The 17,157-nt window shown below is 38.1% G+C and overlaps 1 protein-coding gene across 1 annotated transcript in view; it reads left to right on the forward strand.

Annotated features, from left to right (window-relative positions):
* NECAB1 (N-terminal EF-hand calcium binding protein 1) overlaps positions 1-17,157 on the forward strand; it is a 228,087-nt gene that overhangs the window by 181,216 nt on the left and 29,714 nt on the right. The window contains exons 7-8 of the mRNA XM_002710683.5: positions 398-519; positions 3,622-3,698. Coding sequence (XP_002710729.2) covers positions 398-519; positions 3,622-3,698 — 199 coding nt within the window. The remainder of the gene's footprint in view (positions 1-397; positions 520-3,621; positions 3,699-17,157) is intronic.

Raw genomic sequence — 17,157 nt, forward strand, 5'->3', positions numbered from 1 at the left:
GAATCTGTGAAAAACTAATTAAATTTTTTTTTAAAAAACTAAAAATTAAAGAAACTCCACAGGTGTCAAAATTAAGCAAAATATGACATTAACATACATAAACATATCTTTTCATCAATGGTTTAGCCAACAAAAGAAGTTTTTCTTAAAAGTTCAATAGAATTTTTACTCATAACTTTAAGAATAAAGAAAGCCCCAAATCTCTTCTTCCTTAGGTTTACAAATTATAAAACCAAATTACCTTGGGCCTCTGGAGCATGTTTGTAAGCAGTAATTTTCATAAATTTTCACTTCACTGCACTAGAAAACCTTTGTGACTGATGCTTCAAGATCTGTTCTGTGAGGCAAGAGACTAAAGCACTGACGTTGAGGTTAAATGTAATCTCTGTTGTCCAAGGCAAGGGCCGACCAAGCCAGAAGTCCTGTCAATCCAGTGGCCTGGAAAACGATCAAGCCGCCGAGTCCAGAGGCACAACAGCTTCTCCCCGAACAGCCCTCAGTTTAATGTCAGTGGTCCAGGTAATGCAGCCTTCCTTGCTTTTTCTTTCTCAAAGCCAATTCAGTTTGCATTTTCCAATCGATAATGTTAACAAACAGCTAAGACAACAACAGAAATGAAACTCTATACCTTATAACAATTAAATTTAAGGCTGAAGTGGAGAAAATGCAGGGCATTAAGTAGGGTGATCCTAACCGTTTGTTCCATCAGAATCCTAGAAGGTGCGCCTGGGAAGCACACACAGATAGGGAAGAGGGAAGGAGGTAACTCCATCAGCTAAGACCCAGAAGACTTGACCTTGACAGAGCTCCTCATTATCCTGAAGCAAAAGGGCCATTAGGCTTCCTGCAATATGCGCTGGATCTCCAAGCCTCCCTAAGCATACCTTAAATTCATTTTAGGATAGGGATCCTTGTTTCCTGCTGTGATACGATTAGCCATACTAGTATTGCTGGAGTGTGCAGTGCAGGTAAGATTTATTGGGCTAACCCTTAACTAAATCCTTGGAAGCTCATTAAAATGCAAATTTGTTATTTATAATTATTAAAAAATTTTTAAATATGCAAGCTCATGTTGCTAAATATTGGAGTGAGTTTTATTAAACCTATAACCATATGAGGTACTTCAAAAACTATGGAAAGTGGAATTAAAGTTTGACACAGTAAATTTTGAAACCCATGCATGATTTTCTTTATAATATGCATTTTTCATGAATTTTTTGAAGGTTTCCTTGTATCCATGGGTTTCAAACATTTTGACCCAAAATAAATTTTTAATGTTATTTTCCATGAACATTTTTAATTAACCTAGTACATACAGATATAACAGTTGAACACATCAGTTTAGCATATGTGACTCTTTAACTATCTAACATTTCAGAAAATAAAAGTACTAACCATATGCTGATTGATACCGTGTCTAAGATTTTAGAGTGCTTTCTTGATGCAGCCTTATTTTATCATCACACCTTTACAAGATGTTAGTTCCTGTTTCCCATTTCACAGCCGAGGTAAACCAACGCCCAGAAAGCTAAATGATTTGTTTAAGAACATATGGAGTCTGACTGAATTTTTGTTGTTAAATAGCCTCAAACTCTCAGTAGTTACAACTGCAAATATTTGTTTTCCTTTCTGGTGAGCCTGTGGTTGGTGTGGTTTGGGCTATCCCAGCCAGGCATGACTCCAGACTGCAGGTTAAGCTCAGCTCTACTCCTCATGTCGCCTCCTCCTGGGATGGGTGACAACCAGAGCATTTTTGTTCTCCAGCTGAGCATCAGAAGCACAAGTGGCCAGGCCAAATTATGCAAGCATATTTTAAAACACCGCATATGTGTCTTGTATGTTAGCTTTCCATTGGCCAAAAGAGTCACATGCCAAGCTCAGTAACAATGGGGAGGGAAAGGTAGCGCAGCTGTTATCTTAGGAATGCTGCAGAACTATAGCCCAAAGGAAGGATAAATACATAGACGTTCATTCAGGAAGAGAGTGAAGAGCATGGAACAACAGTACAACCTGCCACACATGGAACTCAAAAATTACAATGATGGCTCCATTTAGAAACTGATAGTAGAAAATAGCCTTCCTGGTAACTTCAATGGTACAGTCATCTTAAATCTTTTTGGGAATGAATCATATTAGAAACAGGTTGGGCCAGCGCCGCGGCTCACTAGGCTAATCCTCCACCTTGCGGCGCCAGCACACTGGGTTCTAGTCCCAGTCGGGGCGCCGGATTCTGTCCCGGTTGCCCCTCTTCCAGGCCAGCTTTCTGCTGTGGCCAGGGAGTGCAGTGGAGGAGGGCCCAAGTGCTTGGGCCCTGCACCCCTTGGACCAGGATAAGTACCTGGCTCCTGCCATCAGATCAGCACGGTGCGCCGGCCGCAGCGCGCTGGCCACAGCGGCCATTGGAGGGTGAACCAATGGCAAAAGGAAGACCTTTCTCTCTGTCTCTCTCTCTCACTGTCCACTCTGCCTGTCAAAAAAAAAAAAAAAAAAGAAAAGAAAAGAAACGGGTTAACTAATCTGTGAGTTAAAAAGTAAACATAAACTTCTATTTACATGTTGCTATGTCTTCTTCAGGTGTCCTCTTTCCTTCTCCTGCCCTCTCCCTTTCTTCTCCTCCCCCTCCTCCTCCTCCCTCCTATTTTTTATGATAACCATTTTGTAATTTTTATATCAGTTTATTTGGTGGGCTTTGAGAGTTTTTCACCCCAGTAATTCTAATGTAGAGCACAAACCCTTTATAATTTAAGTCTTCATTCATTCAAAGCTAAAGTGCACATGATAGTCTTGAACTCAATCACGTCCCCATTTCAAGAAATATTCAATAATTTTACTTCAGCAAACATCCATGAAAATATTTTGAGAAAGCTACAGTTAAGATATATAAGGATGCCAGGATGTTTGTGCCATTATAACTTTATGTAATAGTATTAATAACAATAGTAACAATAGCAGCAGAACTTACCTAATGTTTAACCTCGTACCAGATACATAAATAAAAGTTACATATGTAACACACACACACATATGCTGTATCTGTGTATCCATGTATATGGTCACACATAAATATATACTACGTAAATACACATATATTTAAATACCACATACATGAATATTGTTCAACAGGCTCCAGTCTACATTCTCACTGCTGAGCCATTATAGAGTCTGTTTACACTCAGGTTAATGCCTGGGAAGGGAGACACCAGCTGTCTTTCCTGTATGCTTTTGGTTTATAGCAATTTATACCTTACTGTGATCAGGGGTATGGTTTCACTTCCTGTCCTACAAGTTTAGAATTATTGATTGAGGCTTTCTTATTTTCAAAATAAAACCAACTGTCTTATGAGGTAGTGAAAGAGGCTCAACAGGATCTGTTTTTTTGAACATCAAAGGCCAGTATAGACAGCAACATAAAAAAGCAGGCCTGTGAAATTGAACCCACTGGGAGGCAAGATCTATAGCAATCAATACGTTAGAAAGCATTCATGTGAACACGTTTTGTAAAATGTGTAGACGAGCCAATGACACTGTGTTCCTCCTTCAGAGCCAAAGGGGAGTACTGAGATAACCAAGCGTCCCCCCTCTGCCTGAAGTGTAGTATGTTGCTCTTGTGATTTCCCCCAGGCTTGCTGGAGGAAGACAGCCAGTGGATGACCCAGATAAATAGACTCCAGAAATTAATTGACAGACTGGAAAAGAAGGTGGGTACTTTCTATTCTTTATTTTGTCTACCACTTTTCAGGACAGCCTGACCCGACGCTACTCATTATTTCAACATCCACTCTGCTCTATGGATAGAAAAGCCAGAATCCAGTGATTCAAAGAACTGTTGCTTGGTAGTTACTTGGATTTTGCTATTGTTGATGCAAATTTAGTATTTAAATTAATTCTCCTACCATCCTCCAGCTCCAAAATACATACATAATTTTTAAGAAAGTTAAGTCTCTATTAACAGAAGATGGTTTTCAGAATGGGTCACACAGCAAACCCAAATGCATGATCCATGTAAGAGACATATCCAAAAGAAAAGATTTGGAAAGCTTGAGAATTAAATGTATACCAAGGAAATACAAACACAAAGAAAGCAGGTATGAGTATATTAATATCAAAGGATATGGAATTCAGGACAAAAGTCATAAAATGAGAAAAAATGGTATTGTATACAGAGAATAAGTCAGTGAAGATAACACTTATGAGTATCTATATACCAAATACTGTATCCACACTTATACTGTGAAAATATGTGTATGCATATTTGAATAGCTGCATAAATATATAGGAAAACGTGGTCTTTGTGTTTTTGCATCTGGCATAGTGAGTTCCACTTCAATCCATTCTGTCAGAATTTCCTCTTTCCATGGCTGAGCAATATTCCATTGTGCATTTATACAATGTTTTATTTATTTGTTAATCCATTGATTGAACATCTTTGCCATTATTAACAATGCTGCAACAAACAGGGAAGTGCATACAGGTATATTTTTTATATGCTGACTTCATTTCCATTGGATATATTCCCAGAAGTTGGATAATTGAGTCATGTGGTAGATATATTTTAGCTTTTTAGGAATCTCCATAATGTTGTCCATAATGAATATACAAATTTTCATTCCCCCAACAGTGTATTAGAGTCTCCCTTTTTTCACAACCTGGCTAATATTTTTCTTTTTTAAAATTGTTTCATTAATATTTTGTGCTTGAACTAACTTTTGTTCTTTTTTGTTTTTCTTTATTAAGTTATACACATTTTAGGTATTTTATGTATACAGCTTTAGGAACACAGTGACACATACCACCTACATTCCAACCTACCTCCTCCTCCTTCTCACATTCCCATTCTTAATTTTTACAAAGATCTATTTCCAGCTTACTTAATGATTTTATAGTTAACCCTACACTAAGCAAAAGAGTTCAACAAATAGTATGAAGAAAGAAAGACAAAAAGAACTGTGCCTCAAAGGAAGACACAAGGGCTGTAAACAATCATCGAATCTCAAAATGTCTATTTCACACCAATATATTACATTTGACGTACTCTATTAGTTACCCTAGATCAGGAAAAACATACAATATCTGTCTTTTGGGGACTGGCTTATGTAACTATAATGGTTTTCAATTGTGTTCATCTTATTGCAAAAGGCAGGATTTCAATTTTTTATGGCTGAGTAGTACTCCATAGTGTATATATACCATAATTTCTTTATGCAGTCTTCAGTTGATGGAAATCTGGGTTGATTTGATATCTTAACTATTGTGAATTGTGCTGCAATGAATAAATGGGTACAAATAACACTTTCAGATGCTGATTTGTTTTGATTTGGGTAAATTCCCAGCAGTGGGATGGCTGGATCATATCGTAGGTCTATATTCAGGTTTCAGAGGTATCTCCAACTGTCTTCCACAGTGGCTGCATGAGTTTACATTCCCACCAACTGTGGACCAGGGTACCTTTTTCTCCACATGCTCGCCAGCTTTTGTCATTGATTGACTTCTGTATGACATCCATTCTAACTGGAGTGAGGTGAAATCTCTTCGTGATTCTGATTTACATTTCCCTGATAGCTAGTGATCCTGAGCATTTTCTCAAGTATCTGTTGGCCTTTTAAATTTTCTCTCTTGAAAAATACCTGTTCAAATCCTTTGCCCATTTCTTAACTGCATTGTTTGTTTTGCTGTAGTTCAATTTCTTGAGCTCTTTATAGATTCTGGATGTTAACCCTTTATGAGTTGCGTTGTTGGCAAATATTTTCTCTTGTTCTGTTCGTTGCCTCTTTGCTGAATGTTTGTTTTGCAGTGCAGAAGCTTCTCAATTTTATGTAATCCCATTTCTCAATTTTTGCTTTGATTGCCTGTGCTTCTGAGGTCTTTTCCAAGATGTCTTTGCCTTTGCCAGTGTCTTGCAGTTTCCCAAGGTTCTCCAATTTGATGGTATAGCGTCAAAGATTTAGGTCCTTGATCCATTTTGAGTGGATTTTTGTGTTAGATGTAAGGTATGGGTCTAGTTTCATACTTCTGCATGTGGATATCCAGAATCCCAAATACTATTTTTTTAAAGATTTATTTATTTAAAAGACAGAGTTACAGAGAGAGGTAGAGACAGAGAGGTCTTCCATCCGCTGGTTCACTCCCCAGATGGCCACAATGGTCAGAGCTGCGCAGATCCAAAGCCAGGAGCCAAGAGCTTCTTCCAGGTCTCACACATGGGTGCAGGGACCCAAGGACTTGGGCCATCTTCTACTGCTTTCCCAGGCCATAGCAGAGAGCTGGATCAGAAGAGGAGCAGCCGGACTAGAACCGACGCCCATATGGGATGCTGGTGCTTCAGGCCAGGGCTTTAACCCTCTGTGCCACAGCGCCGGCCCCCCAAGTACTATTTGATAAAGAGACTGTCCATGCTCCAAGGATTCATTTTAGCTCTTTCATCAAAGATAAGTTGGTTGTAGATGCATGTATTGATTTCTGGACTTTCTATTCTGTTCCATTGTTCTACAAGTCTCTTTTTCTGCCATAACCAAGCTGTTTTGATGATAACTGCCCTGTACTATGTCTTGAAATCAGATATTGTGATGCCTCCAGCTTTGTTAGTATAAGAATGCTTTAGCTATTCGGGTCTCTTGTGTTTGCATATGAATTTTGCCATTATTTTTTCTAGATCTGCAAAGAATGTCATTGGTATTTTGAGTGGGATAGTGTTGAATCTATAAATTGCTTTTGATAGGATGGACATTTTGATGATGTTGATTCTTCCAATCCACGATCATGGAATATTTTTCCATTTTTTAAAATGTCATCTTCTATTTCTTTCTTTAGGGTTTTTTAAAATTTTCTTCATAGAGATCTTTGACATCCTTGGTTAAATTTATTCCAAGGTACTTAATTCTTTTTGGAGCTATTGTGAATGGGACTGATCTTAAAAGTTCTTTCTCAGCCATGGTATTGTCTGTCTATACAAAGGCTACTGATTTTTCTGTGCTGATTTCATTATCCTGCCACTTAACCAGATTCTTTTATGAGTTCCAGTAGTCACTCAGTGGAGGCTTTTAGATCACTTATATATAGAATCATGTACTTTACAAATAAGGATAGTTTGATTTCCTCCTTTACCTTTTGTATCACTTTGATTTCATTTTCTTTTTTAAAAGATTAATTTATTTACTTGAAAGTCAGAAATACACAGAGAGGAGAAGCAGAGAGAGAGAGAGTCTTCCATCCAATGGTTTACTCCTCAGATGGCCACAACGGCCTGAGCCGTGCAGATCTAAAGTCAGGAGCCAGGAGCTTCTTCCGAGTCTCCCACGCAGGTGCAGGGGCCCAAGTTCTTGGACCATCTTCTACTGCTTTTCCAGGCTATAGCAGAGAGCTGGATCAGAAGTGGAGCATCCGGGTCTCAAACCAGCATCCATATGGGATGCCAGCACTTCAGGCCAGGGCATTAACCCGCTCTGCTGCAGTGCCGGCCCCTCATTTTCTTCCCTAATGGTTCTGGTTAAAACTACCAGGACTATATTAAATAACAATGTTGAGAGTGGGCATCTTTGGTTCTGGGTCTTAGTGGGAATGCTTCCAGTTTTTTCCCATTCAATAGCATGCTGACCATGGGTTTGTCATAATTTGCCCTGGTTATGTTGAGGAACGTTCTTTCTATGCCCAATTTGCTAAGGTTTTTATCATGAAAGGATGTTTTATTTTATCAAATGCTTTCTCTGCATCTATTGAGATAACCATATGGTTTTTGTTCTTCAGTTTGTTAACGTGATCTATCACATTGATTTGTGATTGTTGAACCATCCCTATGTACCAGGGGTAATCCCACTTGGTCCTGGTGAATGATCTTTCTGATGTGTTGTGGGATTCAATTAGCTAATATTTTTGTTGAGGATTTCTGCATCTATGATCTTCAGGGATATTTCTCTATAGTTTTCTTGCTCTGTTATATCTTTTTCTGACTTAGGAATTAAGGTGATTCAGGCTTCATAGAAGGAGTATGGGAAGATCCTACACTTTCAATTGTTTGGAATAACTTGAGAAGAATTTGAATTAGTTCTTCTTTAAATATCTGGTAGAATTCAGCAGTGAAGACATCCAGTCCCAAGATTTTCTTTATTGGGAGGGTTTTCTTACTGATTCCATTTCAGTCTTGGTATTGGTCTGTTTAGGTTTTATATGCCTTCATGACTCAATTTTGGTAGATTTTATCTGTCTAGGAATCTTTCCATTATTTCTAGGTTTCCCAGTTTGTTGGCAGAAAGCTCTTTGTGGTAATTCCTGATGATTCATTTTATTTCTGTGGTATCTGTTATATTTCTCTTTTCATCTGTAGTTTTGATTTGGGTCTTCTCCTTTTTTATTTATGTATTTTTTTGGTTAGTTGGGCCAGTAGTGTATCAATTTTGTTTTTTTTTTTTTTTCAGAAGACAGCTCTTCATTTCACTGATCTTTAGGTTTTTTTGTTTCAATCTTATTTATTCTCTAATTTTATTTATTTTCTCATACTAATTTTGGGTTTAATTTGTTTCTTGAGATGCATTGATAGCTTATTTATTTCTAATTTTTTATGTAGGCATGAATGAATAAATAACTTGTTTTAAAAATTGGATGTATAGTTGAGAATTTTTTTAAAGATTTACTTATTTGAAAGTCAGAGTTACACAGAGAGAGAAGGAGAGGCAGAGAGAGAGAGAGGTCTTTCATCTGCTGGTTCATTCCCCAATTGGCCCCAATGGCCGGAACTGTGCCGATCTGAAACCAGAGCCAGGAGTTTCTTCTGGGTCTCCCACGCAGGTGCAGGGGCCTAAGGAATTGGGCTGTCTTCTACTGCTTTTCTAGGCCATAGCAGAGAGCTGGATCAGAAGTGTAGGAGCCGGGTCTCAAACCAGCGACCATATGAGATGCCAGCACTGCAGGTGGCAGCTTTACCACTACTCCACAGCTACAGCCCCAGCCCCGTAGGGTTGAGAATCTTAAGAATCTACTGCTGGCCTGGTTCTTAAGTTATCAAGTGTCATAGGTGTCAATCTTCTAGAACAACACAAGTGGCAGCTCTTAGGGACAACCTGATTGAAGTCTTGGGAAACTTTCAAGTGAATTCAGGAAAATGGTTGTGCTATGTACTGAAAGATGAGATTTCATACTCATTTCCTACTCAACTTCTAGAAATTAGCATAAAAACTGATCAGTTTGGCATTAACACTATTCAGTGATCTAGTAATTTAGGATATGATAGAGTTCTTTAAAACTCTATTTCATGTGTTCCTAGTTACTGTATTTTTATTGGTTAATTCAGTTATCCTAAGGACTTCTGATATTGTAGTTATAGTCTGTTCAGCTAAAACATCTTTGCTGGTAGTCACAGCCTTTGTCAATCAGTATGATGTGCTTTTCTGTGCATGTTTATGTTTGTGACAGTCACTCACTTTGAGAAACCCTTAGTCTTGTAAAAATAAGCTATATTCTTAAAAAGGAAAGACACTGATTTAACAGATTACTTTTTCAAAAAAAAGTATGTTTGTAGAGAACTGGATTTGTAGTTAATACTCAGAACATACTCACTGCTGAGACATTCCAAGACAACAGAGCAGACACTAAATCTATAGATACTCGCCCACTGTGGGCCGGGTTGTTTGGGAAGTACCTTATGTGCAGAAAGAGTTTATGCTGCTTCTTATAAATGAAAACTCAATTTGGAATTTGATCACAAGCAACATAAATCACCCTCTAATCAAAATGAGTATTTTCTGAAGAGCTATGGGAGGGTTTGCAGGATCAGCAAACAGTCTAGAGACCTAAATTCAAGAAGCCAAGAGAACAGGCAACTCCAGAGATCCAGGAAGCAAGAAATATTCAGTGCCTCTGAGGCTACCTCCAGTGGTACCTGAGCTCCAACCATTTCCCCTTTGCCCACCTTCTGCTCAAGATTCCATTTCCCAGGTGGTAGTGTCTGGCTGATCTCATTAGGGTCACATTCTATCCTCTTGTATGAGAAGGGAGAGACATTGATTAACAATCCCAAAATACTATACTGAAAGAGAAGAGATAATTCATTGAAAAGGAAATCGACTGATCAACTAACAAATAATGAACAAATATTTGTTATGCAGAAGTGAAACTGGAACATAGAGTACAGCTAGAGAGGCATTAAGGTAAGGTGTGACACCTGCAGTCTGGTCAAGACTTTCATTTAGGGAAGCAGTGACAAGTAAGATTGTATGGACAGATCACAGACAGCCTTAAACACCAGACTGAGATTTGGACTTGGTTTTGGAGACAAGAGGCATTTACTACTTTCCAACAGGTAAATGACAAAAGAAAAGTATCCTGCAAACGGAAAACTGAACAGCAATATGCAAAGTGGATTAAAACAAATACAAAATTGATTAAAGCATGAAAAAAAAAAACTAGGCTCAGCCACAAAAGCCAGCTCAAATAATGATATTAAAGAACAGGTTTGTCTAATTGAACCCACTAGGATTAGGTGTGGCAGAAGATAGGTCCAAACTAAGAGAGTGAAAATAAAATAGTAGATTTGAAATTAACAGCGTCATTGAATGCATGCTGTGGGTTAAAGAAGAGACATGTGAGGGTCTCAGATAAGATTTGAGCTCATGTGTCTGAGATAATTATACTATTAATAGCAAAGAGAGACAAGTGAGAAATATTAGATGAAGTGAGAGAGTGAACTGTTTTTTTTTTTTCTTTTTAAGATGTTTTAATTTCAAGGTGCAATAGGACAGTTAATCAGATTAGCATAAGAGAAGTCAGACTCACTAGTTAAGGTCTTAACAGCCATCTCAGAAATACAAATGAGTCCTTAGGACTGGTGAGATTTTAGAACAGGAGAATCTGTAAGGGTTAACTCGAGCAGAAGCCGCCTTAGAGAGTCCCAGCACCTGTGCCATGCTGCCTTCCTTTGTTAAAGTGACACCACTTCCTGGAGCAAATAACTCCTTGATTCCAGCGATTGATTAGTAGCTGAGACTAAAACAATACATATGAAAAACCGTGGTTATGAGAGTTATTCAATTATGGAAGACTTGGAAATAGAAGACCCCTTTTAGAAAACTCCATTCATTAAAACATAAGGATTCAGATGTTAAATAAGTTTGGAATCATTTAAAAAAACACAAAATACCTCTCAAAGTAATTTTGAAGTTCTCAATAAAACTACCTTTACTTGGTGTCTGAAATTCATACAGTTTTTTATAATTTTTCTTTAATTTTTAGTTAACAAAGTCAGTGATTCGTAGATACAATTCTTTTTTTAAGATTTATTTATTTATTTACTTGAAAGAGTTACATAAAGGAGAGGCAAGGTGGGGGAGGGTCTTCCATCTGCTGGTTCACTCCCCAATTGACCACAGTGGCCAGAGCTGTACTTATCCGAAGCCAGAAGCCTCCTCTGGGTCCTCCACGTGGGTGCAGGGACCCAAGGATTTGGGCCCTTTTCTAATGCTTTTCCAGGCCACAGCAGAGAGCTGGATCAGAAGTGGAGCAGCCAAGTCTCGAACCAGTGCCCATATGGGATACCAGCACTGAAGGAGGTGGCTTTTAGCTGCTACGCCACAGTGCCAGCCCCTAGATAGAATTCTAAGAGCATAATGATATTTGCTTCCTCCCTCCCTCCCTTTCAACATCTTCCTTTTTCCCTTTATTCTTTTTTTTTTTTTAGTTTTTGAGATAATATTTTAAATTTACATTACAGTAAAAAGACTTAATACTTCACCAAATAAGTTTAACAATAAAAAGTGAAAAGACCTTAGTTTGGTGGGAATATAGACAGGGCTATAAAAAATAATTGAATGGAAAATAACCATTTCATCCATATGTAGTAATTTTAAAGTTGTCACAGATTGTTAAAACTATAGTAGTATATTCGTAACACTTGGTTTTTTTTTTTTTTTAAGATTTATTTATTTAGGGGTTGTGCTGTGGTGTAGCTCTCTGCTATGGCCTGAGAAAGCAGTAGAAGATGGCCCAAGTCCTTGGGCCCCTGCACCCACATGGAGGCCCAGAAGAAGCTCCTGGCTTCAGATCAGTCAAGCTCTGGTCGTTGCAGCCATTTTGGGAGTGAACCAGTAGATGGAAGACCCCTCTCTCTCTGCCTTTCCTTCTCTCTCTCTCTGTAACTCTAACTTTCAAATAAATAAATCTTTTTAAAAGATTTAAATAGCCGGTGCCGCGGCTCACTAGGCTAATCCTCCGCCTAGCGGCGCAGGCACACCGGGTTCTAGTCCCGGTTGGGGTGCTGGATTCTGTCCCGGTTGCCCCTCTTCCAGGCCAGCTCTCTGCTGTGGCCAGGGAGTGCAGTGGAGGATGGCCCACGTGCTTGGGCCCTGCACCCCATGGGAGACCAGGAAAAGCACCTGGCTCCTGGCTCCTGCCATCGGATCAGCACGGTGCGCCGGCCGCAGCGCGCCGGCCGCGGCAGCCATTGGAGGGTGAACCAACGGCAAAGGAAGACCTTTCTCTCTGTCTCTCTCTCTCACTGTCCACTCTGCCTGTCAAAAAATAAAAAATAAATAAATAAATAAATGATTTAAATAAATTTTAAAATTAAAAAACAATTTTAAAGATTTAAATCTTTTTAAAAGATTTATTTATTTATTTGAAAGAGTTACACAGAGAGGCACTGTGGGGACTCTGTGGTTACAGGAGAAGGTACAGGGTGTAGCTGGGTCTCTGGGCAATCAGTGGTTGTGGCTCCACACACTTGGAGCTCCTTGGTTGCCTAGAGCGTCTCATTGCAGTGGGAACTGTGCTCAAAGTGAGGACTGCACAGATCATTTGTAAGGTTCATGCAGTGGCATGGAACACATGGAGTCTAACACCTGGACATTGAGATCTACCACGCCCAACTTGGACTTTTTTTTTTTAAGGATTTATTTATTTATTTGCAAGTCAGAGTTAACACACAGAGAAGGAGAGGCAGAGGAAGAGAGAGAGGTCTTCCATCTGCTGGTTCACTCCCCATTTGGCCACAGCAGCCAGCTGTGTCAATCTGAAGTCAGGAGCCAGGAGCTTCTTCCAGGTCTCCTACATGGGTGCAGGGGCCCAAGGACTTGGCCCATCCTCCACTGCTTTTCCAGGCCATAACAGAGAGCTGGTTCAGAAGTGGAGCAGCCAGGACTCAAACGGGTGTCCATATGGGATGCCAGCACTGCAGGTGGCAGCTTTACCTGCTACGCCACAGTACCGGCCCCAACACTTGTTTGGACAAAGTTATGAAACAAAATTTTACAAAACTATATTTGCATCAACACTGATACAGACAGATATATTTTTCCTTCTTTTTTGTTTGTTTTTTAAATTTTAACTCCCACACATAAGGGAGAACATAAGTTATTTGTCTTTCTGGGTACAGCTTATTTCACTCAACATAATGACTTACAGGAGCATCCATTTTGTGGCAAATGGTAGAATTTCATTCTTTTTTAAATAACTGATTAATACTCCAATATGTATATATACAACAGTTTCTTTATGTGTTCATCTGATGAGGGACACCTTGATTGGTTCCAAATTTTGGCTATTGTGGACCATGTTGCTATAAACATGGTGGTGCCGGTATCTCTTTGATAAAATGTGTTCGTATCTTTTGTGTATATACCCAGAAATGAGATTGCTGGATCACATGGCAAGTCTGTTTCTAGTTTTTAAGAAAGCTCCACACCGTTTTCCACAGTGGCTGCACTAATTTACATTTCCACTAATACTGTATAAGAGTTCCTCTTTGCCCACATCCTTGCCAAAATTTGTTACTCTCTGTGTTTTGGATTTTAGCCATTCTGAAGGGGTGAGGTGATATGGCATTTGATTTGCATTTCCCTGATGACTAATGATGTTGAGCATTTTTTTCATGTATTTGTTGGCTATTTGTATTTCTCCTTTTCAGAACTGTCTATTGAAGTCCTTTGCCCATTTCTCAACTGAATTAGTTATTTTTTAGTTTTTGAGTTTAAGTTGCTGATATATTTTATTTTTTTCCCATTCTGTTGGATGTCTCCTCACTTGACTGATTATTTCCTGTACTGTGCAAAAGATTCTGGGTTTGATTAGTCCCATTTGTTTAGTTTTGCTTTTGTTTTCTGTGCATTGAGGGCCTTCTTCAAGAAGTCATCCCCTATAGCAATGTCTTGGAGTGTTTCCCCTACATTTTCTCCAGAAACTTCATAGTTTCAGGTTGCAAATTTAGGTCTTTGATCCGTCCTGAATTGAAATTTATACATGGTGAGAGGTCTAGATCTAATTTTATTCTTCAAAATATATACATCCAGTTTTGCCAGTACCATTATTGAAAAGATTATCTCTAGTCCACTATATAATCTGAGCACTTTTGTCAGAAATCAATTGGATGTCAGTACATGGATTAATTTCTGGGCTCTCTATTCTGTTCCATCTGTATCAGTTTTTATGCCAGTATCAAGCTGCTTTAATTACTATAGCTTTGTAGTATGCTTTGAAATCAGGTATTATGATGCCTGCAGCTGGTTTTTCTTGCTCAGGATTACTTTGGCTATTCAGAGTCTTTTGTGATTCTATATGAATTTCAGGATTGTGTTTTCTAATTCTGTAAAGAATGCCCCTGGTATTTTGATAGGGATTGCTTTGAATATATAAACTGTTTTAGGTAGTAGACGTTTTAATGATATTGATCCAATCTATGATCAAGGAATAGCTTTCCAAATTTTTTGTGTCCTTGATGATTTCTTTCATCAGTGTTTGGTAATTTTTATTGTAGAGATCTTTCAGTTCTTTGGTTAAATTTATTCCTAAATATTTGGGGGTTTTGTGGCTGTTGTAATTGGGATTTCTTTCTTGATTTCTCTTCTTGTGAGCTCATCTTTAGCATAAGAAAAGCTACTGAGGTTTTGTTTTTTATGTTTATTTTGTAACATGCAACTTCACTGAATTGGATTATCAATTCTACCAGCTTTTTGGTGGAATGTTTAGGTTTTTCTGTGTACCACATCATGTCATCTGCAAACATAGATAAGTTGACTTCCTCTTTTCTACTTGTGATGCCTTTTATTCTTTCTCCCTAGTTACTCTTGCTAAAACTTCCAGTACTAGATTGAATAATAATTGTAAAAGTAGGCATCCTTGTCCTATTCCAGATCTGAAAGGAAATTCTTTCATCTTTTTCCCATTCAGTATGATATTGGCTGTTGGTCTTTGACTCTATAGCCTTTATAATTTTGAGGAATATTCCTTCTGTACCTAATTTGTGGAGGGTTTTTGTCATGAAGGGTGTTGAATCTCATCAAATGCTTTTTGTTCTTCATTCTATTGATGTGACTTTATGATGTTTTTTGATGTACAAATGTTGAACCACTTTAGCATTTCTGGGATAAATACCACTTGATCCTGATGTATGATCATTTTGATGTGGTTTTGGATTTGATTTGCTACCATTTTGTTGAAAATCTTTGCATCTATGTTCATTAAGGATATAGGTCTGTACAGTTATTTTTAAAGGAATGGCTCAAACTTATGTAACACTGTTTTTTCAACTTTAAATCAAAGTATTGTCATGTCACTTTCTTTCCTAGACTTTTTTCTCCCTCCCTGCCTATGAAAAGGTTTCGTATTGAGCACAGTGTCTAAGAGGTTTGCTGAAAGTACAATGTGATGGTTTTCAGCAAGTAGTTCCTGCTGTGTGGCTCTCAGCATGAGCTGTCTTAACGAATACAGAGGCAGAGCAAATACAGTTTTCTTTTTACAACTTATTCTGTACTGTGCTGAAATCGATTTTTAGAGAAAAACTACCCAATTGCCAAACAGTGGCTAACTGCATGTCATTTCACTGCTGACTATGTCTCCTGCAGTTGTTAGCAGTAGGTTTGATCTCTGCGTTAAAACGAAGTGTACCTACAGAGGAACATATGTTATCTTTTCTCTCCATTAAGTATTTATGATGACTCCTTCTTGCACTATAAACCAACCACAATTCCATTAATGGGGGTGGAAGTGGAGGAATAACATTTGAAATTTGTGCAAGTTTCTCCAGATACTCCTTCTGTCCATTCTAGTCTCTAGGAGTGTTTATGGGGATATACTGAGACTACATTTTATATTTTATTTGAACAGTGCAGAGGTCACATTTAATGCTAAATAACAACAAGGACAATAATAAGATTGCTTCTTTCTTCATTAGGTCCTTAGCATATCAACAGACCACAGGACATCCTCAATTGAAGGGGGGTAATTAAGGTTATCACATTTATACAATTTGTAAATTTTTTTAACCTTAGAGAAGGTAGACTTGAAGAGTATACCTGAGTTGGCATCAGGGAAATAGCAGTCAGGGAGATTACTTAGAATACTTCCTAATTTTCAGTTCACAGCTATATTCTTTATGTAATTTTATGTTCATGGAAATGCTGTGATAAAGGTCGGGACATTCATTCACCATCCATTTATTGAATATTTGTTGAGTATCTATTATGGGCCAGTCCCTATTCTAGCAGTGGCAGTATAGCAGTAACCTAAACATGTTAAGATCCTTGGTCTCCAAGTAAACAAATCTGTGAAATGAGATATGAAGAAAGAGTAGGGCAATATGATAGAGATGGAGGAGCTGAATACTCAAGTGAGTGGTATAGGAAGGTGTGTCTAAGGAGGTTGTATTTGAGTTGAGATGTGAAAGATGAAAAGAATCCAGCTCCATGAAAACCTAGTGATAGAGAATTTAAAGTAGATAGTAAAAGTGACTCCTGAAGAAGTTAGATAGCTTGCCTAAAGTGCCACCGCGAGACAGCAGCACAGCACAGCTTAGAGCTGCATGGCTCTTTTATTAACAGGCTTATGTTATTTCAGAGTCTAGGTTTCTATAACTTTCAATTTATTTCTTATCTTCTCAAAGGAATTGTTGTGTTTAAGCCTCACTTAGAATAAATGGTAGGATATATATATATATATATATATATATATATATATATCAAGAGAATGAAGCTCTTGGTGATTACACACCTCGTTTCACTGGAGACATTACCTTCTGGTCATTATGGAATACTCCCAAAGCTTTGCAGGAGTCCTTCATTTTTAGTGGCTATCAACAGGATTTTCATTTACTTTTTAATTCATTTTCTTTTTAAGAAAGCAAAATTAATGTTATTGTGTAAATGTATCATAGCAATTAACTCGTGTCTATAAGGAATTTCCAAG

This window comes from Oryctolagus cuniculus, chromosome 6 (assembly GCF_964237555.1).
Source record: "Oryctolagus cuniculus chromosome 6, mOryCun1.1, whole genome shotgun sequence".
NCBI lineage: Eukaryota > Metazoa > Chordata > Mammalia > Lagomorpha > Leporidae > Oryctolagus > Oryctolagus cuniculus.